We start from the raw sequence: 26,992 nt of genomic DNA, 5'->3' as shown, positions 1-26,992 counted from the left end.
CTTTCCCTGGATGTAAACATTTCTGTCAGCAAGAGCAGGGGATGAAACAGCTGCAGAAGCTCAAGTTAACCTGGGAAAAGCTACAGTGCTGAGATCTGGGAACAGGTACAAGAGTTGAGAACACAGGACAGAGCACAGGAGAACAAAGGTGATTAATTATCAGAACATCAACCAGCAGAATGCAGTGAGAGAAGAGTGAGTTATTCAAAGGAACAAAAAGCTTACGCTGGTTTTCAGGAGGGATTGGGCTAGCAGCACCTCCTGCAGCCAGGAGGTGGGAGATGTTCCCACCACCTTGCACTGACAGTTCGTTGCTGGAAAGAAAATCTCCTTTTTGGAGGATCCAAAGTGCAGGAGGACAGCATTGGAGAAGCAGGAGAAAAGTGTGGGGAGCACAGTGATCTGCAAGGCTCCTGGCCCAGAGTCAACACCACCATGGAAGAACTGTCCCTCCCCCATTTTCCAAAAAGGGTACAAGTACTTCCTGCAGGAAAACTGAAATGAGAATCACAAAATCAGAGAATGGTTGAGATGGAATCACCCTCTGGAGATCACCTTGTCCAAATCTCAGAGTCCCAGGATCATGTCCAGTTAGCAAAGTTTACTCTATTTTTAACCCCATGAAAATTAAATATCATAGGACAAAATATAATTATTCAATTTGCAAACTAACAGAGTTACACTGAATGCTCAATGTGTACAGCATTTTATTGATTTGACGTATGTTACAATAGACAAACATATATTACATACGCTATACAAAATATACATTCTGATGTGAAAAAAATATAAATAGACACTAGGAAATAGCAAGAGGGAAGAGAAGCAGCTTTGCTCTTGCTGCCTTCTGAACCCTCAGTTCCTGTACCGGTAGTGCTTTGGCATTGATTGAGGAAATGGCTTGTTTTTACGGAAAAAAGAAAGGCCACTCTGTCCCCTCTGCAAAGGGGAAAGACAACACACATGATTTTTTTTCCTCCAAGTCTACCAAAGAAGTTTTTCCACAGTGCAGCAAATTGTCATCTACTTACAAGCATCAGCTATTTACAACCAGCTTATGGACTTTAAATGCTTATGGAAGGATGTAAATGTCTTAATTCAGGATGGCAACTTTTATAGGCCACTCTCTCACAGAAATTGGAGCAGCTTTAGCTGTATTCTCTGACAGCCAGCACAGTCCTGGTGCAGACAGCAGTGATTTTAAAGCCCTGGTCCAGGCCAAGCAGGTCTCACTGACTTAACGGGAATTCCCTTGTTCCAGGGAGTCGTACCCCAAGTACTCCCAGGGTCTGGACACTGCCAGCTGCACTATGACAGATCTGTGTGAGCTCAGCTCCTCCAAAGAGAAAGGGGAACGAAAGAAAAAGAAACAAGCATTTGCCAGCAGCAGGGATGCTGTTCTCTCACTCCTGGGAATTGCACATGCCTGCAGCACCCTGTCCCAGTAGCCTGAGTGACCAGCTGAGAGAGCAACCCAAAAGGATAAGGCTTTGCTGCTGTCATAGTTTCATGACATGACCTTTCTCATCTGGATTTAAACTGACAGTGCTGGGTCCCTGCAGCAGGGATCACTTCGGATCCAGAATAAGCACTGTGCCTTAAATGCTGTCTGGGAAGGAAAAGCCTGAAGGAAATAAAACCAGAAAGAAGTTAACTTAAGATTCTTTTTTTTTTTTTTTTAATTGTATTAAAGCATTTCACCTGTCAGAATCCAAAAATTTACACACCTGTGTTTCTCTCTATTTTACCCAAAGGTAAGGTCAATTGGATCCCCTTCTCACTAAAGCTGCTGGCTACCAAAGCAGCCACACTGGCTTTGAGAGCATGGGAAGAGCCCTTGAAAATACTTGCTCATTTGCAAAGAATTGACTATTATTCCTGTCCAAAGAGCTGTGGGAAAAGCATCATTATGCCCAGTGTTTCCCCACTCATTTACTCAAATACTTCACCGGAGTTTCTAAATTCAGCTGTGATTCTGCACAACTACACCTGTCACTTGAGTCACAAACCCTTCAGTCCAGGAATGGATCAATGGGAATTCTCACATACCTACCACAGAGCTGGGCCAAAAAGGGGTCTCAGTTGTTACAAAAATACCACACAGATGGTTTTATTTGGGTACAAATCCTACAGCTCCAAAGCAGGCAGCAGTGACCACGAAGGAAGCACCTCACTCTGAGGGCATGACCACAGAGCACAATGTACCTGCTGAAAACCCATCCCTGAGGAGTCTTTTAACACCTTCTACAAAAAGGGGCATTTTCCCAAAAGAAAGAATTTTTCAGGGAGTCTTCATAATGTCATTGTTCTTCCTCATTTTGTCAGGCACATCTCACTGGAACTTCCTCTGTCTCAGCAAGATTTTTCAGTAGTGAGGGGTTCCCTGCGTTGCCTAATTTCCCACCTGTCAAATATTTAAACATTTTGGCCACACTAAGATTTAAGGGAACTATTAGTTCAACAATTTAGCCTGACATTTTACAACAGAAAAGGAGCAATGTTTTAAACTCCGCATGACTTTGGCTATGCAGAAGAAATAAGTATTTTTCAAGTGCTCTCCCAATTTACCTCATGCTTTTCATCACAACATTCTTTTTAAAAGTTCACTTAACTGTCAGCTAGGAAAAATATGGAAACCCTCTCAACATACACAATATTAAGGGGTTTTTAAAAGAGAAAAGCTTAGATAAACCTTGAAATTCTGCTAATGTCATGAAATGGATCAGCTTGCAGCCAGGCACACAGTTGTAGGCAACAATGAAATTCATCAGTATCACAGTTCTACCACATAAGTAAATGCACTTCTTTTCAAAACAAAGACAGCTCTATTCCCTCACAAACAAGCTTTCGGTCCCCCCAAGCTCCCCATATGGCTTAATACACAGCTGTCAAGACTAACAGTATGATTCATACTTTGGCATAATAAAAAATAATTTACATTGCAGCCAACACGTTTATATGCTTAGGGTATACAAAATATTTATAAATGTGAGTTTATTTACAACTAGAGTCCATTATTCATTGAAGAAAACAAGCCCCAAACTTACACTGGTAACAGACACCTGCCAACAGTCTAAGGAAGAAAAAGCTGGCCAAGAGTTTTATGCTTACAGTTCCTGGGGAATTCCATGAGGAGGCCCTGATGGTTTGTTCCCAAGCAGACAAAGCACTGTGAAATAGCTACACACGTTCTTGAGAGCTTTCCAAAGCATGCACCACCACAAAGGCTGCTTCCAGCATCACACAATCCACGTTTTAATGCTATTTTTGTAGATGGCACTAATTATCCACGTGTTCTCTGGTGCACATTCCCATTTTCCAATGAAGAAATCGCAGAAGAAAGGGCATGTGTCACCTCCTCCAAGAGAGTCTGACTGTTCAGTAACTGCAGACACAGACACGAGCATCTTTGGCCTTAGGGTTAGTCCTGAGGTAGTAAATACAGTCAGTCAATCCGGATTTGCTTTCAAGGCTCTGTGAGTGTTTTATGTGGTTTCACTGTGGTCATGAATGTTCCGTGTCCTGTTAAAATCAAAATTCTGCTCCCGTAGCCTGTGGCACGGTCTGGGCGATGCCTGGTCCCGGTCACTGTTGGTGACACCGTCGCCCCGGAGCCGCTGCGGGGCCTCATGGGCCAATGGATGGTGCAGGAACTGCGGGTGAGAGCAAGCCAGGTCTTTGCTGCCTCCCCACAGAGGAACCTGGAAGGGCTCTGAGGGATAAAAATTAGAAGATGAACGGGAGAAAGTTGATAGAATCAAGGAATATCCTAACTTGGAAGGGACCCTCAAGGATCATCGAGTACAACTCCCAGCCCTGCACAGACACCTCAACAAATTCCACCCTGTGCCTGAGAGCGTTGTCCAAACACCTTTCGAGCTCTGGCAGCCTTGGGGTCATAACCATTCCCTGAGGAGCCTGTTCAGTGTCCGACCACCCTCTGGAGGAAGAACCTTTTCCTGATACCCAATCCAAACTTCCCCTGACACAGCTCCAGCTGTTCCCTTGGGTACTGTCACTGCTCACAGAGAGCAGAGATCAGTCACACTCGGATTTTAAATAGATTTGAGCTCTGTGACTCGGCAGTAACAATTGTTCCAAGATGATTTTCTCTGTTTTTGAGAGTATATTTTACTGGATGCTCTCCATTTCCAGCAATCTCTTACAGTAACCAGAAACACACAGAGCTTCAGAGTGAATTTTTAAAAAGGTGATCTGGAAGAAAGTCAACAGAAAAATAACCAATTTAGGGAGTTCTTTGAACTTCAGGCCAGCTCAAACAGAAAGGCTATTTGAATTTCTTATGTGAAGCTCCAACTTTCGGTTAACACATGCCCTTGCAGTATAAGCAAAGGCTCACATTCTACAAACTTAAACCTGCAAATTAAGAAATTCCATCTTTTTAACATCACCCTCTTCAATCTCAGGTACTGGATGAAAGCTGTTGTTTGCTGATGCAACATGGGTATTTGGAGAACAAGTGGTTAATAAACGCGAGTTACTCCACAAACTACTGGCACTTGAAGGATTAGCTGTGTGTCAATAGTGAAGGGCAGCACAACGAAAGTCAAACTTATCAGGGAATACAAAGCAACAAAAGGAAAAGTGGACACTCACCAATAATCTGCTGGGAGATTTTCTTATCACTTTTTTTGTCATGGCTGGTAAGGAAGACAGGCATGTCTCTGTCTGCTAAGAGATTATCCAGAGCACTGCTTTCCTTCTGGGTGCGTGCTGTGTACGTTTCCTTGGGCATCTGCACCATGAGATTCGGGAGTGTCTGATCCAGGGGGTCCTCCTCAGTGATGAGGGCATAGGGACAGTACTCTCGGGTCCGGGAGTAGATGTTGGCATTGTCATAACAATCTGAGCAGATCACTAATGGTGCTGCAACACCTGATGAACACAACAGAAAAATAAAATACTCTCAAAAAGGATGAGGATGCCAGATTTCCATAGGCTTTATGTCCTGGTATGATCATTTATTACAGCAGCACAAATTGAAGGGTCTTTTTACAGTTAAGGGAGTAACAGAGTACTCGGCTTGAGAGGTCACATGAGAAACCCCCCAGACTCCCCCCACCCAAATTCTCCACAGCAGTGCCTTTCTGAAGCTGACCAGGGGAACCATGGACATGTTCCCCTATTTCATGGGCAAAAGAGCTCTATGCAGGTCCAGCCAGCTTGGGCACCAGGCTGAAACAGCCTTGGGATTAAACCCGGATACCTGCCCACATCCATCTTGGACTTGACTTGTCCCTGCATGCTCACACACATCAGAGCTGATGATAAACTGGTCACTGAGATGAGCTGCTTCTCAATCCCTTCCTGAGACAGACTCTAATGCAGTGGGACTGGACTGGAGGGGTCATGGATAGGTGTGAAAAACTTACACTGAGGATCAATTTTCAAGCCAGGCTATATAATGAGTGATGAGTCCTCAGCATTTTGATGGCAAAGAAAGCATCTCTGTAAGCTCAGTGACACGAGAAACCAGAAAATTGTCCAAACAAGGTAGGGAAATAGTGCAGACCCCTTAGTTATGCTTGTAACATGCTAGCTAGATGTCTGGCAGAAGCAGGACTTTTATACCAAGGACAGGAGGCACAGCTAGTCATCTTCCAAGCAAAATCTATTTCCACCTCTTCTGCCTGGGCTCTTGAGATACCAAAGGAAAGAAACAGGATAAAGATCTATCTTGACACTTTAGCTGTGAGGATGAGACTGTGCATTGGCATCCTGCTGAGGCACTGGTAACACACCTGAGGGCTTTGCTTACCATCTGTGCCTTTGTGCACGTAGCTGCCAGCTGGAGGCATCAGCTGCTGATGGCTCCCTGCCTCCAAGTTACTGTAGCCTTCCTGGGGATCAGACAGTGTCCCTTGGGAGGACAGGTAGCTGGGAATGTCAGCAGGTAGGTTCATCTCCTCTGCAAGGCAGAATTAACATTGGCAACGTTAAACAGTGTGAAGATTTCAAGGTATTACCAGCACTATTCCCCACATTAACAAGAACATCCAGAATTTCAATTCACATGTAGGTATCTTTTTTCTACCTCAGTAATTACGAATCTGGCTGGCCAGTTCAAAGTTGACAGGGCCAGAAAGAAAATTTACAGCTATTATTCCAGACCCTGAAAATATTTCTAAGTTTATTCAAATATTTACTTCTGAACTTTACTGTTTTCCCTCAATGTAGGGCAAATCTAGTGTATAAGGAATAGAATCAGCACACTTCTGGCATTTAAAAGAACCTCTGCAATGGAGGAATTTGAGCAAATCCCTGAAGGGATTTTGGAAGGAAATCTTCAGTTCTTTTGTATCGATTTGTAATGAAATCCAGAAATTTCAAGTGTTTTGAAATAAAAACAGGACCAGAGACTGTTGATTTTACACTTAACCTGTGTTAGTGATGCTGTAATCTTCATTCCTCCTCCTCATGTGGTAGATGACAATAACCCACACCAAGGACGTTCCCACCACACAACACACAACAACGATAATCACGATCCCTACTGTTGTCCAGCCGTCCTCCTCATGGACAATGGCACTCTGGGAAGAATCACAGTTGGGGGAAGCCAGGACATTTAGGTAAATATGGCCACGCTCAGTGCCCAGCGTGTTGGACATGATGCAAGTGTACTTCCCAGCATCCTCCAGTCCTGCATCCACTATGATGAGGAGCTGATTTGCTGCAGCGAAGAAATGCCGCTCGGTGACTGTCAAGGGACCATCATCCTTGGTCCAGTTGAGGCGAGGGGCAGGACTGCCACCAGCTATGCACTGCAGGACAGCAGTTTCACCTCGGGTCACTGTCCTGTCCTCCAGGGGCCTCATGAAGGAAGGAGTTTCTGGGACAAAAAGTGAAATTGTAAGATAACTTCAAAGAATCATGGAATCCTATAATCATTTGGGTTGGAAGGGACCTTTAAGATCATCCTGTCCCATCCCCTGCCATAGACGGGGACACCTTCCACTAGACCAGGTTGCTCCAAGCCCCATCCAAGTGCCTCGAGCACTTCCAGGGATGGGGCAGGCGCAGTTCCTTTGGGAAATCTGTGCCAGTCCAATTCTAAATTTGGCCATAATGTTAAAAGTCAGTGTCTTCAAAAAATGCTGCACTCTGGAAGGAACTGACCTTCCATTATTACTCAGCACAGTTCACAGGATGGGTCAGCTTGCAAGGGACCATAGTGGGTCATCTGGTCCCACCTCCCTGCTCAAGCAGGGTCATCCCAGGGCACATGGGACAGGATTGCATCCAGACTGTTCTGGAACATCTCCAGTGAGGGAGACTCCACACCCTCCTCTCTGGGCAGTCTGCTCCCACATGGTAAGGAAGTTCTTCCTCACATTCATGCAGAACTTGCTGTGCATCAGTTTCTGCCCATGGCTTCTTGTCCCATTGCTGAGCATCACCAAGCACAGCCAGGTCCATCCTCTGACCCCTCCCTGCAGGCATGGACAGACATTGATAAGGGCCCCTCTCAAAGCCGTCTTTTCTCGGGGATGAACAGCCCCAGTTCCCTCAGCCTTTCATAGAATCATGAAATCATTTAGGTTGGAAAAGGCCTCTAAGATTATCAAGTCCAACCATTCACCATTTCCTTGTAAGAGTGATGCTCCAGTTCCTTCATGATCTCCATAGCCTCTGCTGGGCTTGCTCCAGGAACTCTGGGCCCTCTTGTCCTGAGGAGCCCAGAACAGGACACAGCACTCCAGATGTGCCTCACTAGGGCTGAGCAGAGGGGCAGGATCACCTCCCTGACCTGCTGGCAATGCTCTTCCTCGTGCATTCCAAGATCCCACTGGTCTTCTTGGTGGCAAGTTTGTTACCTGTGACAAAATTTGCTCTAAGGCAACACAAATTCCTTGCCTAATCTACACTGCTGGACTGAGATATGCCCCTCAGCTCCCTGCAAAGATCACACTAACTCCAACGGGCAGCTCTGCAACTCAGCTTCTAAAGCTTCACTGTGTAAACATCACACCAAGTGCTGCTCTTTGCATTTTAACTTCGTTCTCCACAATTTCAACTTGTTACTTACAGCTAAGCTACACTTCCACTGCAGATGTGCAGGGATCCATCTGCCAGCAAAGGCCAGTCACACTCACCCAGCACAGTCAGGGTAGCATTGGCCGAGAGTCCCCCTGCAATGTTCTGGGCCATGCAGCTGTAGATCCCCATGTCTTCCATCTTCACATTTGCAATGAAGAACACATCGTCCTCAGGCATGACGTGCATCCTCCTCTCTCTTGCAGCAGGGAAGTCTGTGCCACCATCTTTCTGCCAGGAGATCTGTGGAGGGGGGTGGCCCTCAGCAGCACACTCCAGCCGGGCCATTGCCCCGGTGCGGATAGTGAGATCCATGGGGGTTTTCAGGAAAGATGGGAGCTCTGGATGAAAGGGGGACATAGATTCAGCATTTTCAGTATCAGGTAAAATGCTGCAAAAGCTCCACAGCAGAGAGAAAATTCGAAAACATATCTGAAACACTCCGTAAGAGAGGGGGGCAGATTCTTCTGAAGAACTGCGTAATTTTTCAGTGATTATTTCTAAGAGCCTTTCTTCCAAAATTTAAATACAGTATGTACAGTGTTCATAGAATCACGGAATGCTTTGGGTTGGAAGGGACACTAAAGACAATACATGCCCATGGGCAGGGACACCTTCCACTATCCCAGGTTGCTCCAAGCCCCGTCCAACCTGGCACGGAACACTTCCAGGGATGGGGCAGCCACAGCTTCTCTGGGCACCCTGTGCCAGGGTCTCGCCACCCTCACAGGGAGAAATTTCTTCCTAATATCCAATATGAACCTACTCTATTTCAGTTTAAAGCCATTAAGTTCCTCTAAAATGATGTGAAGAAGATGATTTCTCGCAGGAAGAATAGAGGGAAAAGTTTTTGCCATGTTTTTCTTTCTTGCAAACAGGGAAGGTAAGCTTCCACCTCATCACCTCTGCTCTGAGGTACTGTGGGGATGAGTGGTCTGCTGACTGATATGAATATTGTCTTTGTACCTCCCCTTCCCTCAAAATAAATGGAACAAGGATGGCTAAAAATAAAAAAAGGACTTCGCTTTTGACTTCTCAGAGTTTTTGCCACTTATTTTCAGATGAGTCTTCCCCAGTTTTACAAACATGTGGGAAAGGTGCTGAGTTCTGAGGAGACAGTAGAGGGAGCTTTTAGTTTAAAGAATTCCACCTCCAATTAACTAGATGAACAACTAATTGTATTCTACTAAAGCATGGGAGATAACTGCCACTTTGAAACCACTTTCAAAAAGTGAATAGAGGCTTTTCATCCACAAAAAAAACCAAAAACAAAAAAGCCCAAACAAAAACAAAGAAGAAGAAAAATCACTTCTTTCCAGCTTTATAATGTGTGTGATACTTCTAAATCCCATTGAGATCTGCAAGACTATTTTGGCCCAGCTTTAGTGAAAAACAAACTTGTAGCTACTTAAATGAAGTTTTATGTTCAGAGTGCTTCTCCTTTTTTACCATTGTCACTTACCATTGACAGTCAGCTTGGCTTTGTTGGAATAATTGGAGCCAAAGTAATTGGTGACAATGCACTGGTATTTCCCTTCATCAGTGAAATTCACATTGAAGAGGTGCAGGACAGTGGTGTATTCCAGCACCTCCCCACTTTGCTGCTGGTACCTGACAAAATTCTCAACCTCTGCATCATAGAGGACCTCGCTGTCTTTGCGCCAGGCTGTGGCCATGGGTGAATCACTGCTGCTCACAGCAGTGCACATCAGGGTCACGTTTGTGCCTCGCAGGGCTACTGTGGTCTCTGGGTGGACTCTGATCTGCGGTTTGGGGAAATTATCTGAAAAGAAAAGCACCAAGATTAGCTACTTTATGTCTTAAAGTTGAACTAATATTGCAAGAAAACTCACTCAAAACACAATGTAAGCAAAACCAAAACTTTGGGAACAGATGTCCTGCTTGAGGTGCACAAGTTCAGTTGTTTTGAGCTGGAAATCAAGCTGTGAAAGAGGCAGAAGAATCAGCATTGAAAACAATCAGTGTGGAAGTGCAGTGCTGAGCAGCCCTGCCTTTTGTCCAACTGTCTGAAACTTGCTATATTTAGATCACACTCAAAAGTCCTGCTCAGCTGAAGAGCCAGGCCATTTTATGAAGGACTGAAACTTACTTTCAGATAGTTTAAATATCCTGAAGAGCCTTCAAGTTCTACAAGTACAAAGCATAAAGAGCTGGCAGTTCACCATCTCATCCCACTCAATGGAAGTGACTTCCATATCCATTACTTCAGCAAAGACACTGTCATAGACACACACAGAGCTCTGTCACACGCCACCATGGTGGGACTGGAGTGGAGAAGTGGGTGCTTGCACCTACATGATAATTATTGTAGCCTTTGCCACCAAAGCAATGAAAGAATTGCATATAAACAAATAACTGTTATAAGACTGCTCACCAGGAAAAGGGAACATCAGACTAATTCCAGGCCTGCCACAGACTTCACCCAGGCTCTGGGCAGAGTTTGAGACCACCATAAACATCACAGATATGGAGCACCAGAAAATGTGCCCGAGCTTGAACTACTCTAATTTTTGCCCAGCAAAGCTGTGGCTGCCCCATCCCTGGAAGAGCTCATGGCCAGGTTGCACAGGGCTTGGAGCAACCTGGTCTTGTGGAAGGTGTCCCTGTCTATGGCAGGGGGTGGAACTGAATGATCTTTAAAGTCCCTTCCAACCCAAACCATTTTATGATTCTACAATATTCTGCTGGTATGGGCAGGAACCAGGAAGGAAGTGTCAAAACAGACCTCGCAAAGCTAAAGGTAGACATAAGCAGGGAGAATGGAAGCATAATCCATTTTTAACAGTAAGCTAAATATAAAAACCAATGCGGTCTCAACCACACTACTCCCTTGGGTTAACTTCAGTGCTCAAGCACCACAAAACAGAGCGAAGAGATGCAGAACTAAACCCCAAACTCAGAGCAGACTCAGTGATGTACATGGGCACACACGGGCACCACGGCCAGGACCAAGTACCTCCCCAGCATTACAGCTTGATTTCAGCTACAAGACTTGTGTTACTGTGTTTTTGTATCAAAAGTCATTAAAAATACAAACCACAGACAAAGTCATCGGGGTCCACACTGAGAAGGCTTTGTCCTGCCAACCACTCAGGGTGAGCACAGGTGACATTTACAGCCTGCAGTAAATGGCTCTCACTGAGCCACTGGGGCAGCCATTTCAACTGGCAATCGCAAAGCAAACTGCTTGTGTTCAACGCTCTGCAGAAACAGGGCAAAACAAAAGGGTGAGTGAAGTTTATTTCACATGTGTACGTGTGATTTCACGTAGCAAAGCAACTTAAAGCATATACATACAGAAACAGCAGATTTACAGTACTGTTTTACACATATGGGTAGTTATTACAAAATCTTAGCTACTTATGCTAGAATCGGTCCCTCTATGTCAGCATTAAAATCTTGCATTTCATTTTAATCCTGGAGAATATAAACGTAGAGTTTCAACTTCTAAAAAAACCATCCCAAAACCACTAAGCCTGTCTTTACAATTATCTCATCCCTCTTTAAAGCAATTAAAAGGAACATAACACTGCAGACCAGCTCCATGTTTCAAACTAAACACACCTGCCATTACGAAATGAGCAGAGGCCTCAATTCTCATTTTAATGCCAGCTGATAAATATTTAAGGCCAAAAGTGATTTGTTTCATACAGGTATCAACTGCAGCTCATTTTCTCTGCTCCACAGAAAAACTACCAACAGGAAACAATGATGGGTCTCTTCTTTCCTACCACCTGCTTTCAAAGTCTCCTAAATATTATGTATGTGTATGACTGACTTGAGACACTCCAGCATTTAACAAGAACTGATCTGTTCTAAGAGGACTCCAGTAATGGGAGAAGAGAGGTCCCAAACAAGCCAGGATTCCATCCTGCTTTTTGCCTGTACATATCAATGACTCATCACTTTTAAAATACATCAGAGAAGGCAACAGAAGTCTTTAACATCTGAAATTGTCTCCTCACACTGGCAGATCTCGCAGACTAAGTTCATCTGGCCAAGGTTAATTAATGGAATAGCAGTTTTAGACCGGATTACACAACAGTCAGAGACTTTATCTCACAGAAAGGACTGCATTACAGTAGAATTAGTCTTGGGTGTGAAGGTCATTTCACATTTTACTACTTCAGATGTCTGAAGACTACAAGAGACCCTATCGGCTTAAACATCTACTGAGCACATAAAAACTCTTGTCTAGCTGTGAATTTTAAAACCTTTCCCTAGCCCGCAAAAACAGGAAGAAAAAACACAGGGTTTGCTAATCCCCCTGAGAGGTTCCTGACGAATTCTTTTGTTCACTGCCTACATGCAGTGCTGAGCTTGCTGCAAAATCATAGGATAGGAAAAGCTTAATTGTATGGCAAGAAAAAAATTAACTCCTACTAATTGCAACTAAGGAAATGCAGGTGAAGATTTTATCAAACCTTAAATCTAAATATACTGCCACCAACTTTGAGTTGATAATTTACCAGCATTGCTGCAAATATTTCATAATGAAAGCAGACACACTTCAGACAACTTCAACCAACCCTACAATGGCTGAAGGATTCTTTCCAAGGCAGGGCTTGTAAAGAATCTCTAAATAATTGTCATGAACTTACAGCTCCTTCAGCTGAGCCTGAGCAAAGGCATTTTCTTGGATGGACATTATTGCATTGTTGCTTAAATCTCTGTAAGTTAAGCAAAGAGCACAATAACGAGTCAGTGTGATTTCATATGCTGCCTTCAGTTAAATTCTTGAAAATATGACAGAGAACACAAGACTGAAGTTGGCAAATAATTAGGAGTTTTACAAATTAAAATACTTACAGATGTTCAAGTCCTTCAAGACCAGAGAATGCTTTTTTGGTAATTGACTTAATTTGGTTTCCTTGCAAGATTCTGAAAACAAAGGCCCAGAAACCAGTCTGAATGTCAATATGAGTTCACAAACAAGACCCAAAAGAAGTTCCCTATGATGCTTAACTACATTTTTTTTCTAATTCTAGCTGAGATAAAGGATTAAATACTACTTTTCTTAGCTTAAAGGCTCAAATAATTTTTCAGAGAACAGGGTTTCTTTTCTATTTTCAACTTAGAGATTTGGGCTAGAAATGTGTCAGAAGATAACTTAAGTCAGGAGGATGAAACAGCACTAAGTAGAACTTGGGAGTGAAGCAGTAACTTCCTAAGACCAACCTGCTACCACCACACAAGTTCCCGGACTGCACCCTCACACCAGGCCATTTGTTATAAGCAACATTTGTGACTACACAGGATGGAGCTGCCTACAAAGCACGTGGCACTGGATGGAAAGTGCACAGTCTAAGTATTGAAAAGTTTGTTAATGTAATAGTGTTTCAAATTTGCTCAAAAATACTTTGTGTTTTGGGGCTGTTTTTTTGATACGCAGTAACTCTCACCCAAACCAAAGAAGCACAAAAAGTGACAATCATCACACAGAGGGAGTGAGGTATTCAATTATAAATGCAGTCAAATATTTATGCTTAATCTCATCAATTTGGTGCTGTAAGGAAATCCAGTGCTACATCCGATGCTCCTGAACAAGGAACCCAGGACTATATCAAGAGGTTGTGGCACACAAGTGGCAACACTGTGAGAAAGGCTTTCTGCCTCATGTCATTGATTTACAATTACTTAATATTTTGTACTCTCCCTCTCTGCATGCCTGGGAAGTGCTGTCATTCCCCTAGTTAGTTATACATACAGTTTATCCAGCCTGCTGAGTCCCACAAAAGCTTCATTTGCATCTTCTATGGCCCAGGAGATCTCATTGTTCCGCAAGTCCCTGCAGGAGAAGACATTTCTTAGAAAGAAGCCTTGGAACATCACTGTGACCAGGGCTAGTGGTGAGCTGAGGAAGACAGGCCAGGTATGGGGCTCTAGCACAGCATCACCTGGAAGGTCTCAAATCTTTTAGAAAACTAAGCTTGTCAGGAGATGAATTTCTTACTTCAGAAGTGCAACAGGGAAAACTGTTCATGGTAAGTGCTGCAGCCAGAACCACAAACAAATTCTGCAGCACAACTTCTTGATGTGGCATTTACGGAAAGCCCCGGTCTGACCAGCACTTGTCATGTGATGGACTATTTGCCAGGAGCTGGGAGAGGCTCCTGAAGCAAGTTGGTTCATGTAAGGGAATTAACCAATACACCAGCAGCATTAATCTTCATGAGTAACAGGCTTATACCAGCATTAGCATATTAAGGGATTACACCCAGGTTACAGCACAGGCCTGCCAGGCGCACCATGGTGGATTTTCAAAATGAAGTTGATATTCTGCTCACAAATCTCGTTATCAGCTAATGGGATTTCTGACTGACCTCAGCACAGCACTTCTACCTCTCATGGAGAAGAGAGGTCCAAAAAGCAAAAGCAACAGAGCAATACAGCTTGGAGAGGATTAAACGCTTTTTAGAGAGAAGATGAAATAAATTAACTTGCATTTTTAGCCTGAATGGCATGGACTGAGGCAAGAGCATCTGTGTTGATACCACCATGCACAAAGAGGAGTGTGTTTAAAGGAAATATATATATATTTTATATATATATATATATATATGTAATATATATATATATAGTCTGCACTGTGCTCTACCAGATATTCTATGCAACTAGAAGCTAGACAAAGCTTCCAAATGAGTCAACTGACATAAAACTAGCTGCCTACACAGGCAACTGTATATATCACTCATATAAACACTTCTTTCCCTGTGCTAATGAGGGAAAAATGAAGCATCTACTTTCCCGTATGTGAGACTGCAAACTGTGTAGAACACCATCGTGGAAGAGACCGGGATCAACCTCCAGGATACCATCACTGGCAACACACTGTTTTCTTATTTTTCTTACTTTGAAATATAGAAGTCTTGTTAAAACCATACACAGCTGTCACTTCCACAATTTGTATTTATACACTTCCAAGTTTAGGACAAAAATAAAAGAATTTCATATTTCACGCATCACAAGGTCTAAACAAATATGGCCTTGAAACTTGTTCACATCAAATCTTTTCCTGTTCGAAAATTATTCGAGCTAAGGTACCCAACATGGAGCTGAACTAATAATGACTAGATGAATAATATGCCAAATTTATTTCCAAGTTGCTAATTCTTGTGATTTAAAATACATTTCTAGAATTATCTCAAGGTCTGCTTCAGAATGTTAGACTGTGAGTGCTGGAGAATATAAATGCCAAACTGCTCACAGTATCATGAAGTAAATGATGTGGTAATATGTAAAACTTCCAAACTTCAGTGCTATTTTTAGATACATCTGTAATCCTAACTTGCAGTTAGTGTACAGTTTTACAGTTTATTCTCCTACACTGCAGAGTGGCAGGAGCTGAACATACAGAAATATTTACACCACAGCCGTAGCGCCAAACAACCAGCACACAACCAACAATGGAACTAAAACCACACGGGATCTCTTGTTTTTTGAAGTATTTTTACACTCCACTACTCAGACCACTCAGCAAAACGAGTGAGCAGTCCAAAAGAAAAGCCCCTCATTGTGTGAGAGAGGAATTGGCTCCTCATGCCTGGCTGGGCACTAATGCTTGGAGCCTTGTTAATCACCACTCCACATCCTCCATCCTGCCCATTCCACCCCCAAAGCAAAGGGCCAGGCCCTCGCTGTTGACACCCCTGAGAGCCCAGGAAAACCTACTAATTAATCTGCTCTTGTTCTTCTTCATGGTACTCTAAGTCTAAGAAATCAGGTTTAATTATTTCATTAAAAGGTTGCATTAAGGTTAACAGAATATGACTGCTTACATAAATCTCTCTGGTGAGTTTGCTTATTTAAGCATTTATTTAATGAGGTGACAGAGGGGTTACAAACTTTCACTCCCTTCTCAAGTACTGTTGTTTAGTGTAATTACAACTGTTCACATCTACTTGGGACAGGACTGGGTCTTTTCAGAAATATCCAAGATCTGCCACGAAAGGTCCTGGCAAGTGCAAAGCTGTGCCTTCAACAGCAGGGAGCAACTCGACATCCCCTGTTATGTTTGTGAGGTCAGCACATGAGCAGGATGGGCTAAACCACACCTTCTACAACACAAAACAGTTCAGTCCTTGGTTTCTGAGGTTCCAAACCTAAGGAAACCCTCTGGAATAAAGAGCTTCAAGCTATTTGCTCTACAAGTGGCATTTACACAAGGCATCCACATCTCTCAGAACCGGCAGGACACACATCTGAGCACTCAAGGTCACCAAGTCGCTGTTTCTTACCACCACTAAAATTGAGTGGTTGGTTTGTTTTAGCTGGGCTGGAATTCTGTCATCTTATCAAGCCAAAAGATTATCAGCCCTACCACACCTGCAGGCAGAACAGCACCAACAATGATCTCAGACTTCCACAGTGCAATATCCATTGCCTCTACTTCCAAAAGCTCCACTCAATCTGAAATTGCATTAAACTGAAATGTCCATTTGAAGTTTTCTGTACTTACAAGGTTTGAAGATTTGTCAGACCTCTAAAGACACCATCGGCAATGTGACTGATGCGATTGTCACCCAGGTTTAGCTTCTCCAATAAGCCAAGTCCCACGAAGGCAGATTCCTTGAGGCGAGTGAGCTGATTGTATGACAAGTCTCTGGAAACATTCAACATACACTTTAAAGGTAAGCAGGAGGGTTATTTATTAAGATACTATCTGACTCGATTAACTATTGTGTTTCAATTTCTCTAACAGAATACTTGTAAGTAAAACACAGCATTACCATGGGCCTAGCAAGGAAATGGAGTACTTCCTTCGGTAATTCATTCTTGCCAATCAGTAATTGCAACATTCCAACAATCCCCAATGAATACCAGCCCAGGACTTACAGCTCAGCAAGTCTTTTGCAGAATTCCCACGCATCTGGGCTGATCCTGGTGATGGCATTCTGGCTAACATAGAGTTGTTGCAATGTCCGCAGCCCATACAGCCAGCCCTTGTTTACTTCTGTTAAGTTATTATGTTCCAGTTCTCTAATGAATTAGAAGGAAAAAACATTTGCCAAAGAGATAATCAGTGAAACACCTATTTACAAAATTTCACCCTGGGGATCTCAAAATTATTTACTAAGTTTAAGCCTTAGACAACACACAATGCATGATTGTTTCAACCCCATTGAAATAAAAAGAGTGAACTAAAGTATATGAAGAACTGAGTAACTCAACACCAGCTGCAGGGAGAAACAAAACTATAATTTCTATTCTCAAAACCAACTTTTTAAAAAAGAAGCTTTTTGCTAAAATTGCATCACACATCCTTGTGTTCACGCTGTCAAAGTCACGGAGGAAAGAACAACCCCACGTTATGGGGACTGCAAATGAAAACCAGCAAAAAGCAACTACAGAGGCAAACGTTCTTGATCACCATGTGGGAAGAAGCTGGAAAGAGGACCAATATAATGGAATCACAAGACTGGTTTGTGTTGGAAGGGACCTCAAAGATCGTCCAGTTCCAACTCCCTGCCATGGGCAGGGACACCTTCCACTAAACCAGGCTGTTCCAAGCCCTATTCAGCTTGGCCTTGAACACTTCCAGGAATGGGGAAGGGTATCTTTCCACTTCTGAAGTAACCAGACATGACATAAAAATAATGGGAAAATGCTCTTTTCCTATGATTTCACCAATATCTCAGCACAGCCTTGAGGTAAGGGAAGCCATACAGGACACAACTCTCCAGAGCCATTTTCTTTTTGCTAAAAAAATTCCACAACCAGGCATACTCACAATTCCTCTATATTACCCAGGCCAAAGAATGCTCCATCCATTAGTCTGCTAATCCCATTGCGCTGCATTTTCAAGGATTTTAAGGATTCCAGTCCTTGGAATGTAAGACTTTCCACTATTTTAATCCGGTTCCTTTTCAGTTCCCTTTTATAAAGATGACATTCAAATATTAAGACACCTTGCAACAAGCACCACTGTGTGAAGGTCAAGAACATGCTGAGATTAACAGCTCAGCTGTAAATGTTGTTTTGATGTTTTCAAGACTGTTACTTACAGAAACTGCACGTGAGGCAACCTGAAGATCTTTGGTGGAATCATACTAATCCTATTTCTGTTCAGTTTTATCACCATTAGTGAGCTAGATAAGTTATCAAGGCAACCTGCTTCTAGAGTAGTTATTCTGTTGTTACTCAGATTCCTAAGAAAGGAAGAAAGGAAGAGGGAAAGAGGCCTTTCAGAACATAGAGAATTTGATGAACACAATAGCACAAGCACCTCAGAGCAACCACTGATTAACAGAATCCAAGACCCTTGTGAAGTCACATGAGAAATGTGAATTCTGGGATACCAAGCTAAATCCTTTTTCCCAAAGGAATCAGAGGGAGGAGTTGATTTTTACTGCACATCCATGTTTCAGTTAGATGTGGTTAACACAATGTCCACAGTGATCTACTCAAACAGGGCAGAAATTATTCCCTGTCCCTGATGGCTTATGCACCTGCACTCTGACAACAGCAGTTGCTGTTTTCCATGTTATTTGGGAAAATGCAATACAGATTGGTATGAAAACTATTTCATTTCAAGGACATCTGTAGCTCCATTAAGTACTGCTACCAGCTCAAAGCTGTGTAAGAATGCTGACTTTAAGACACTAACTTAAGAGAAAACGAGGTCTCCAACACTATCATTGTAGAGCCAGGAATCCCAGAGATGGTACATCACTCATACTTACAGGTACTTCAATTGCATTCGTGGAAAGGAAGAGGCTTTAATTTCTGAGATAAGATTAGAACTAAGATCTAGATTTTCCAATGAAAGGTAGACCTGGAGTTGCTCAGCATTTATTTCTGGAATGGTATTGTGCACCCTGAAAAAGATCAGCAATAAATATGATTATCACAACGTCTCATCCTTCCAGTTGCACAGCTGAAACAGCAACAGGATTCTGTATACCAACAGTACTAGTGAGTCTCCTGAATGGGACGTACACCACATGCTTCCAAATGCGTTAATTCCTAAAGCAAAACCGCAAATCCGAGAGTTATTTGCCACCTTGAGATACAAACAGATTCAAATTCTGAGGCGTATAGATGAGCTGGTCCTTGTGGGAGGTGTCATTCCTGGACTGAATCTCTCCCCTTCAAAGCTGCCTGCCTTGGTTGACTGGATTTTATTGGTAAACTAGGGTGACCTGATTGTTTAACTGATTTGTATTTCTTTAAAGAGTGCTTACATATTCCCTGACACACTTTACATGACCAGTAGTTCAAGAAAAAAGATGTTTTCCTACAAGTTGATAGCAGAACTCTAACATGGTTCTCCCATGTGTTAAACAAGAAAAAGGCAGATGAGCTATTACTTACAATGAGAGGAGAGTTATATTGGAAGTTGTTTCTCCAAAATACGGAATTTCACTTAGCTCATTGTAATTCATTTTCCTTAAATAGAGGGCAAAAAAAAATTACTGACACTTCAAAGAGGAGAAAAACCCTTCTGTACACAGAAGAAATAATTAATATCAATGCATTTGACAATTTTACTGTATTAGTAATACTTAGTAGTTGACAAAAAAGATTCCCCAAGAGCTTAAATACTAATAATTTGAACAATTTGAACAGTGAAACATGCTAGCTTTTCTCATTTTCATGGATACTATTACTTCTCTTTCATTTAAAATCAGCTATAAGCAAAACAAATACACCTTGTTTCTCTTTAAAAATATTGGTCTTCTGATCTTTCATGAGAAAGATTTCTGCTCCCAACACAACAGTTTTATACATGAAATGCGCTGCCAACATGGAGCACCCATTTTTAATCAATTTACACTGAATATAGTCTGCAAGTCAGACCAAGTATCTTGACGCGCAATGAAACATTCTAATTACAATTAGGTAGGATATCTTTAGAATTTATCCTCATAAAAAACAACTTACACTTCTTGGAGAGTATGGACAGACAAATCAATGCTCCAGTTGGATGATAATAAATGATTATGACTTAAATCCCTAGAGAACAGAAAGAAAAGTTACTTAGCTCCTGGAATAACAAAAAAAACAACAACAAAAACAACAAACCCAAAACATGTGTGCTTTACTCAATCTCAAGTCTTAAACTGTATTTATGTATATTATACAATTGCTCCTTCACTAAAGAAAAGAGCTTGTTCTAGTGCTCACTCACAATAAAAGCCTAAACAGTTCAATTTCTCTGTTTGAATCAAAAAACTTTTTGTTAAAGCTTCTTGAAAGGAAGATTGTACCTGACCAGAGAATTTTTCCTGTAACCCAGTGCTTTATTAACAACACTTCTCCACTGCAAGAAGGAAAAACTTTGTAGGGACGTGAGAGTAATTTCTTATAAAATGCCCATTATTGAACTGCTTCCTGTAGCATGATCCCCATTTTCTCAGCTTTCTGAAGACGCTGACTAGCCAAGGCAGGCTTATTCTAAAGGAACAACATACACACAATTCCCAAACAAGCTGGAGGGGAGAGAACCCTGAGGCTGGGAATCTTACAGATAGATGCCTTAGCACCAGTTGGTTTTACTTATAAGAATCAAATGCAGGAGTTGGACTCTTTCAATGAGCGAGAGTCGTTAAATCCAGCTTTAATGCTCCCACTAGGTGTTGGTGCTATTCCCACTGCTGTAACTTTACACAGTATTTTATTTCTGCCTTGGACTTGATGCATAAATGCAACAGATGGGTCCATTTCTGAGCACAGGCTGCCCCTAGTCCATGACATGAGTCAAAGAAGGAACAAAAACCATCAGGTCTGATGGAAACATGGTCACAGCCACACCAGGACAGGCAGACGTCAGTCCAAAAGGTGAAACCAACCCATCTGTGTGACATTTTGCTGGCACAAGTCCAGCACAGAGGTGAATCACCCAAAGCTCACGCCAAGAGCCTGAGTTGTTGTGCCTGAACAGGCCTGACACTGCCACTATGCTTGCAGAATGCGACTGGTGCCCTCACCACAGCTGGAAATCTGTTGGTAAGTGCAGGAATAACTGGACACAGCTTATGTCTGAGCTATGAAGATGGTGAAGGGCCTAAAGGGGCCATACAAGGAGTGGCTGAGGTCACTTGGCTTGTTTAACCTGGAGAAGAAGAGATTGAGGTCAGGACTCACTGGGGTCTGCAGCTTCCTCCCAAGGGGCAGCTCTGATCTCTGCTCTCTCGGAACAGTGACAAGACCCAAGGGAACGGCTGGAGCTGTGTCAGAGGAGGGTTAGGTTGGGTATCAGGAAAAGGTTCTTCCCCCAGAGACTGGTTGGGCACTGAACAGGTCCCCCACGGGAGTGGTCAGGGCCCCAAGGCTGCTAGAGCTCAAGGAGCATTTGGACAACGTTCTTGGGCATAGGGTGAGATTTTCGGGGTGTCCTGTGCAGGGCTAGGAGTTAGACTCGATGATTCTCATGGGTCTCTTCTAGCTCAGGGTATTCTATGCCAGCTAGTTGTTCCAGCCTGGCAGCAAGGCATCACGTTTCCCTCCCCATTTCCAATTCTGACATCAAGGAAAGAGCTATAACAAGCTATTTTCAGCAAAGCTGTTCCACTCCCTATGAGCTCCTCTGGTAAGGTCCTGTATCACTGATCCTCTTTCATCATTGCTGCAGTAACATGGTACGTATTTATTATGGTTAGTTTTAATATTATCAGGCAGGCAGCAGCTATGCTGACGCAGGAGACAAAATCACACTTTGCAACCAAAACTACCATTTATCTGTTAAAATGAATATTAAAATGTAAATGAGAATAGTTAAAAATATTTCCATTGACGACCAGGTTTGGACAGCCACAGCACCCACACACTCCTCTATTCTTGCAATACCTTTGGGCCTGTGCTTGACTGCAAATACACCGAGGGCCAAACTTGATCGTACAAGAATCATTGAGTCCAACTCCTGGCCCAGCACAGGTCAGCCCCAAAATTCCACCATGTGCCTGAGAGCATTGTCCAAACATTCCTTGAGCTCTGGCAGACTATTTTTCATCTGTAAGACCAAAACCTACCAAGTGACAGCAAGGACTGACAACTGACAGGCTATTTGTTGTTAACTTCCACTCAGGTTCAGCATAAAGATTCCATTCTAGCATTGAATTATTAAAATCCTGGGTGTCACGGCAAGTCAGGCATTTGCTAAGGTATTCTTTTAATTACATCAAGATGCAAATTATATGGATAGAGCAGCAAGTGCGTTTGGAAACAAAAAGAAAAGGAACCAAGAGAACAACTGCAGCCAGTTGCAGAACTGTTCTGCAGCTCTGCTTCCTCAGTGCACGTGGTAATTAAGCCAGCCCTAAATGCTAGGAAAAACACAAAAAACAACCAAGTATGAACAAGTGCTCCTCAGCAGGCTTCCCACCTCAGGGGGCTGAATGCTCAAGACACCCTCTCCAGCTGCCCAGATTCCCCTGAACCCAGCTCAGCCCCAACCTCTGGGCATCCACAGGAGCCTGGCATAGTCAGGTGGAGGGACAGATGATTCCAAATCCCAGCAGTAGACTTTCCTGGACTTTTCAAACATGCAGGCACCCAGCCAGTGCTGAACAGTCTAATCTTGGAGCAGTGGGTTTAACCAGAGCGGGAAGTACTCAGCCACGCTGTTTCCAAAGAACCAGTGCACAACACACAGCAGAAGGAGACAGCGGACATGGAAGATAACAACGCACCCCTCAAGGTGTGCAGATACTCCACTGATGAGCGAAACCAGGCCATGGGTTCGGAGCCAGACCACCCTGTGTGTCAAGCACAGCTAGCAGGCACTAACACAGATTTTGGAAGCAAGATTAATATGCAAAGAATACTGAAACTTGACTTTTCTAAGGCTTTCAGGAAGAATATCATAGAATACTTTAGTTGGGTAGGGGACCTACAACAACCTTCTAGTCCACCTGCCTGACCAAAAGTTGAAATTATTCAGGACACTGTCCAAAGGCCTCTTAAACACTGACAGCCATGGGGCCTGGGTGATGAGGACGTATTAACATCCAGCTATCCCCTCCAGAAGCCTACTGTCTAATTACTAAGTTAGAAATTAAGATTTTAATTCAGAAAGCACAGGAAAGTATTTTTCTGTTATTACTCAGATTTGGACTACAACACAGTTTTCACTACAATAAGTCCTCTTTCAAGAAGTTTGGTATAGTTGATATTTAAACTGGTTCTGACACTATTTATATCTACATTCTGTTACTGATGCTTTTCTTTTTCAAAGAGAGCAGCTGATCACAAAATACAGAATGAAATACACTAGCTGATTTTCTGTGTTTAGAGATCATTCAATCACACAGCTAAGATTCCTGCTATCCTGGAGAACCAGACGCAATTCCCTTGCTCTGGAAAAGCCAAAATCAAAGAACCCCATCCTTTAAGCAGCCTTTGCACTGTAACTGGGAGGCCCAAGCTGTGCAGAACACAGAGCAAACATGCAAAATTTGTATTTGAGAGATTCATCTGGTATTGTATATAACATAATCTAAACATTCATTTTGAGCTTAAGTGATACTCATCTCTTAAGCAAATAAAACAGAACACACATACCAAACTGATCATGGATGATAAAGATTGATCTTAATTCAGCCAAGCTGAGCATACAGTGGCACTGTAGAGGTGTTGATGCAGAATGCAGACAGCCGGTCGAGCTCACCCAAAAAACCTACTGCGAATGGAACTTGCTGAACTCATTAACTGATACCTGAACTACTTTTATTCATCGTCTCTCTGACTACCAGGATATATAAACACACTTACTACTATGGGACTGGAGGTAGCGACCACCAGCATTGTCCTTCCCTCTGCCCCTACACACAGCTACCCTTCACACAGGGCTGGCATTCCTTGCTCTAAAGAAACTAATGTTAAGAGGCAGACATATAAAAAAATATTTCCTAACTCCTTAACTTCACAACCCTTTTCATCACCCACCAGGTTAGCCACAAAACATACATAACTTCAGAGGAAAAATGAAGTTACAGTCACCTGAGTACTTATAAAAACCAAGTTCTGCTCTCCTGGCTTTATGAAAAACAAAATGTGAAAATAAAACCAACCTGCACACACACACACACACACACACACACTGGAAGCACCACCTGCAAGTAATTTGAGAGTTAGGAAAAGGACAAATTTTTAGTCCTCAATGACAGTTGAAATGCTATCACAGAACTAATAGAGAAAAGCACATCAGGGACTTGATCATGTGAGAAAAATTAGGCTTTTATTAATTTTAAACAGCTGGTAAACATTAAAGCTCATTTAGACTCAGAACTGCTAGAGTAGTCCTAGAGAAAAAAAACCATCACCCATGCTTCATGTGCCAAAATCCTGAAAGTCACAATAGACACAGAATGGATTGAGAGCAGCTCTGGGAAGGACTTGGGGATGTTGGTGGATGAGCAGCTCAACAGCAATGTGCATCTGCAGCCCTGAAACTGCCCCCCCCCGGGCCCCAAGTCCTGGCTGATCCCCCAGCGTGAGCAGTGGCGGGGGGGGATTCTTCTCCTCTGCCCCACTCAAATGAGACCCCCACCTGCAGAGCTGCCTCCCACCCTGGGGGAAGCTGACATCAGGAGGACGTGGAGCTGTCAGAACAAGTCCAGAGGAGGTCACAGAGATGCTCCAAGGGCTGGAGCCCCTCTGCTCTGGAGACAGGATAGGAGAGCTGAGGGTGTTCAGCCTGGAGAAGAGAAGGCTCCAGGGAGACTTTAGAGCCCCTTCCAGTGCCTAAAGGGGCAACAAGAGAGTTGGAGAGGGACTCTGGACAAGGACCTGGAGTGACAGAACGAGGGGGAATGGCTTCCCACTGCCAGAGAACAGGGATAGATGGGATATTGGGAAGGAATTCTTGGCCGTGAGGGTGCTGAGGCCCTGGCACAGGGTGCCCAGAGCAGCTGTGGCTGCCCCATCCCTGGAGGTGTCCAAGGCCAGGCTGGATAGAGTTTGGAGCAACCTGGGATAGTGGAAGGTGTCCCTGCTCATGGCAGGGGGTGGAATGAGATGAGCTTTTAGGTCCCTTCCAGGCCAAACCAGTCTATGATCCCCTTATTATTGTTTACAGCATGTCAGATTGCACAACACAGCACAGTGCCAGCTGTGCTGCTTCCCACTGCACCTTGTGCCAAGCAGCTTTCAATACACCCTCTACCAGCTTGAACAAAGATATAAGTATTTGCTGAAGCTTGAAAACTTGCTCTGCAAACAGCATGGATATCATTTTGCTTATTAGCCTCTTGATGAACTGCCAACTCCCTTTCCCAGACACTGACAACTTCCCTAACAAGTTACAGTATCTTTGTACCTCTCTAAACACCAAAGGTTTCACACACAAGTTGTTGTATTTCTACGCTGAAACACATGCTTTCTCTTAAACATTTGCAACTGCTGATTGTGCAGAAAAAGGAGAGAACTACAGAACCTCATAAGGAGCAAGAAGGTGACATGTCCAGTTTTGAACGCAGATCAGACTCTTGAGTCCTGCTAAAGGAATTCCTGGAGTTAACTCCAGCGGTCTGTATGTTTATAGTACCGTCCCAACAGGCTTAATTTTCTCTTGGTCCGGAATAATGTCATTTTTATCAACTAGGAAGGTTGATAACTCCAAGAGGAACTAAGAACTCTGTGCAGAGAAGCAAGTTTTCATCTCCCTCATATCCCAGCACCTCTTCCACCCAAATATGCTGTAGCCAAAGGTGACAAAAGCAACAGTGACTGTGACAGCAAAACTCAAGAAAGGACAAAGGCTTGACCTGTGTGAACACTGTTTAGCACATTGTCGTATTGAACACTTGGAAGCAGAGACTAAGGGTGGCTCTGAACTGCTTTGTGGGATTTCTTTAGAAAAACAATGGCAGCAAATGTCACGGGGCGTCCACAATGGTTTAACTGAGGGAAAAGGAGAGTACCACTGAGTTGCACAGCAGTAGTGGGATGCAGACGAAACCAGAAGCAACAGGAAGTACCACAACACGGCTGAGGCTGTTGCTTGAAGGAACACTTCCAAGCACAATCCTAAAAGACAATGTCCCAAAGCCTGACTTGAAACAGCTTTAAGTCCTGGACCGAACGGCATTAATAAGTGACTTACTAACCACAACCTGCCTGTGCTCCACCCTCCTCTCACTTGTTGCCATCACAGAGTAGGGCAAGACAAGCGTGAAACTACGCCCTGGGACCCCGGCATACGGAGCCTTCGGGGCTAGACCCTCCTTCTCTCCACGGCGCCGCTGCAGCTGCTTTGCCCGGCCGCTGCCCCTGAGAGCCAGGCACCACTGCCGAGGCCGCTCTGCCCGCAGCGCTCCGGGCTCCGTGCGAACACCCCGCGGACAAAATCACAGAATTAATTAGGTTGGAAAAAGCCTCCAAGATCATTGAGTCCAACCTATGACCAAACACCACCTTGTCAATCACACCGTGGCACCGAGTGCCACGTCCAATCGTTCCTTAAACGCCTCCAGGGATTGGGACTCCACCACCTCCCTAGGCAGCCCCTTCCAATGTCTAATCACCCCTGCTGTGAAGAAATTCCTCCAGATGTCGAACCTTCCCTGGCGCAGCTTAAGACGATGTCTTCCTGTTTTATCGTTTGTTACTTGGGAGCAGAGCCCGACCCCCACCTGGCTGCACCCTCCTGTCAGGGAGTTATATATAGAGAGAGATCAGGACACCGAGCCCCGAACCCTGCCGCCCGTTCAGCCAGGGCCTCGCACCGCCCCCGCCGCCGGGCCCCGGGCCCGCATCTCCCGCCTCCGCCAAGCCGAGGCCTGCGCACAGCCCGCCGCCCGTTCGGCCCCGCAGCCCCGCCGCGCTCACTCACAGCCCCGTGGTGCCGGCGGGCAGCGGCGGGATCCTCCGCGGGCCCGGCCCGCTGGGCAGGCGCTGCCGGCTGCAGTCCAGCAGGCCGCGGCGGCACGAGCAGGGCGCGCCGCAGGGCTCGGCGGCTCCCGCCCGCGCACACAGC

General features: G+C 44.0%; 1 protein-coding gene across 1 annotated transcript; it reads right to left on the bottom strand.

The window, feature by feature from the left end:
• Window positions 1-690: 690 nt before the first annotated feature.
• LRIG2 (leucine rich repeats and immunoglobulin like domains 2) lies at window positions 691-26,958 on the bottom strand. The gene is made up of 18 exons (XM_042013355.1): window positions 26,849-26,958; window positions 19,960-20,031; window positions 19,390-19,464; window positions 18,759-18,893; window positions 18,081-18,224; window positions 17,807-17,950; window positions 16,912-17,055; window positions 16,535-16,678; window positions 13,784-13,864; window positions 12,886-12,957; window positions 12,678-12,746; window positions 11,114-11,277; window positions 9,518-9,838; window positions 8,115-8,396; window positions 6,401-6,850; window positions 5,780-5,929; window positions 4,618-4,896; window positions 691-3,712 (listed from the first exon to the last, which is right to left on the bottom strand). The coding sequence occupies exons 3-18, from the start codon at window positions 19,458-19,460 to the stop codon at window positions 3,486-3,488; spliced, it is 2,877 nt and encodes a 958-aa protein (XP_041869289.1). The 5' UTR covers window positions 19,461-19,464; window positions 19,960-20,031; window positions 26,849-26,958; the 3' UTR covers window positions 691-3,485.
• Window positions 26,959-26,992: the final 34 nt, after the last annotated feature.

This window comes from Corvus kubaryi, unplaced genomic scaffold (assembly GCF_017639235.1).
Source record: "Corvus kubaryi isolate FWS band 111438036 unplaced genomic scaffold, C.kubaryi_AGA036_p1.0 split1-37355, whole genome shotgun sequence".
Classification (NCBI taxonomy): Eukaryota; Metazoa; Chordata; class Aves; order Passeriformes; family Corvidae; genus Corvus; species Corvus kubaryi.
The sequence above is the reverse complement of the archived record's forward strand: the minus strand, read 5'-3'. Positions and strand labels throughout refer to the sequence as shown.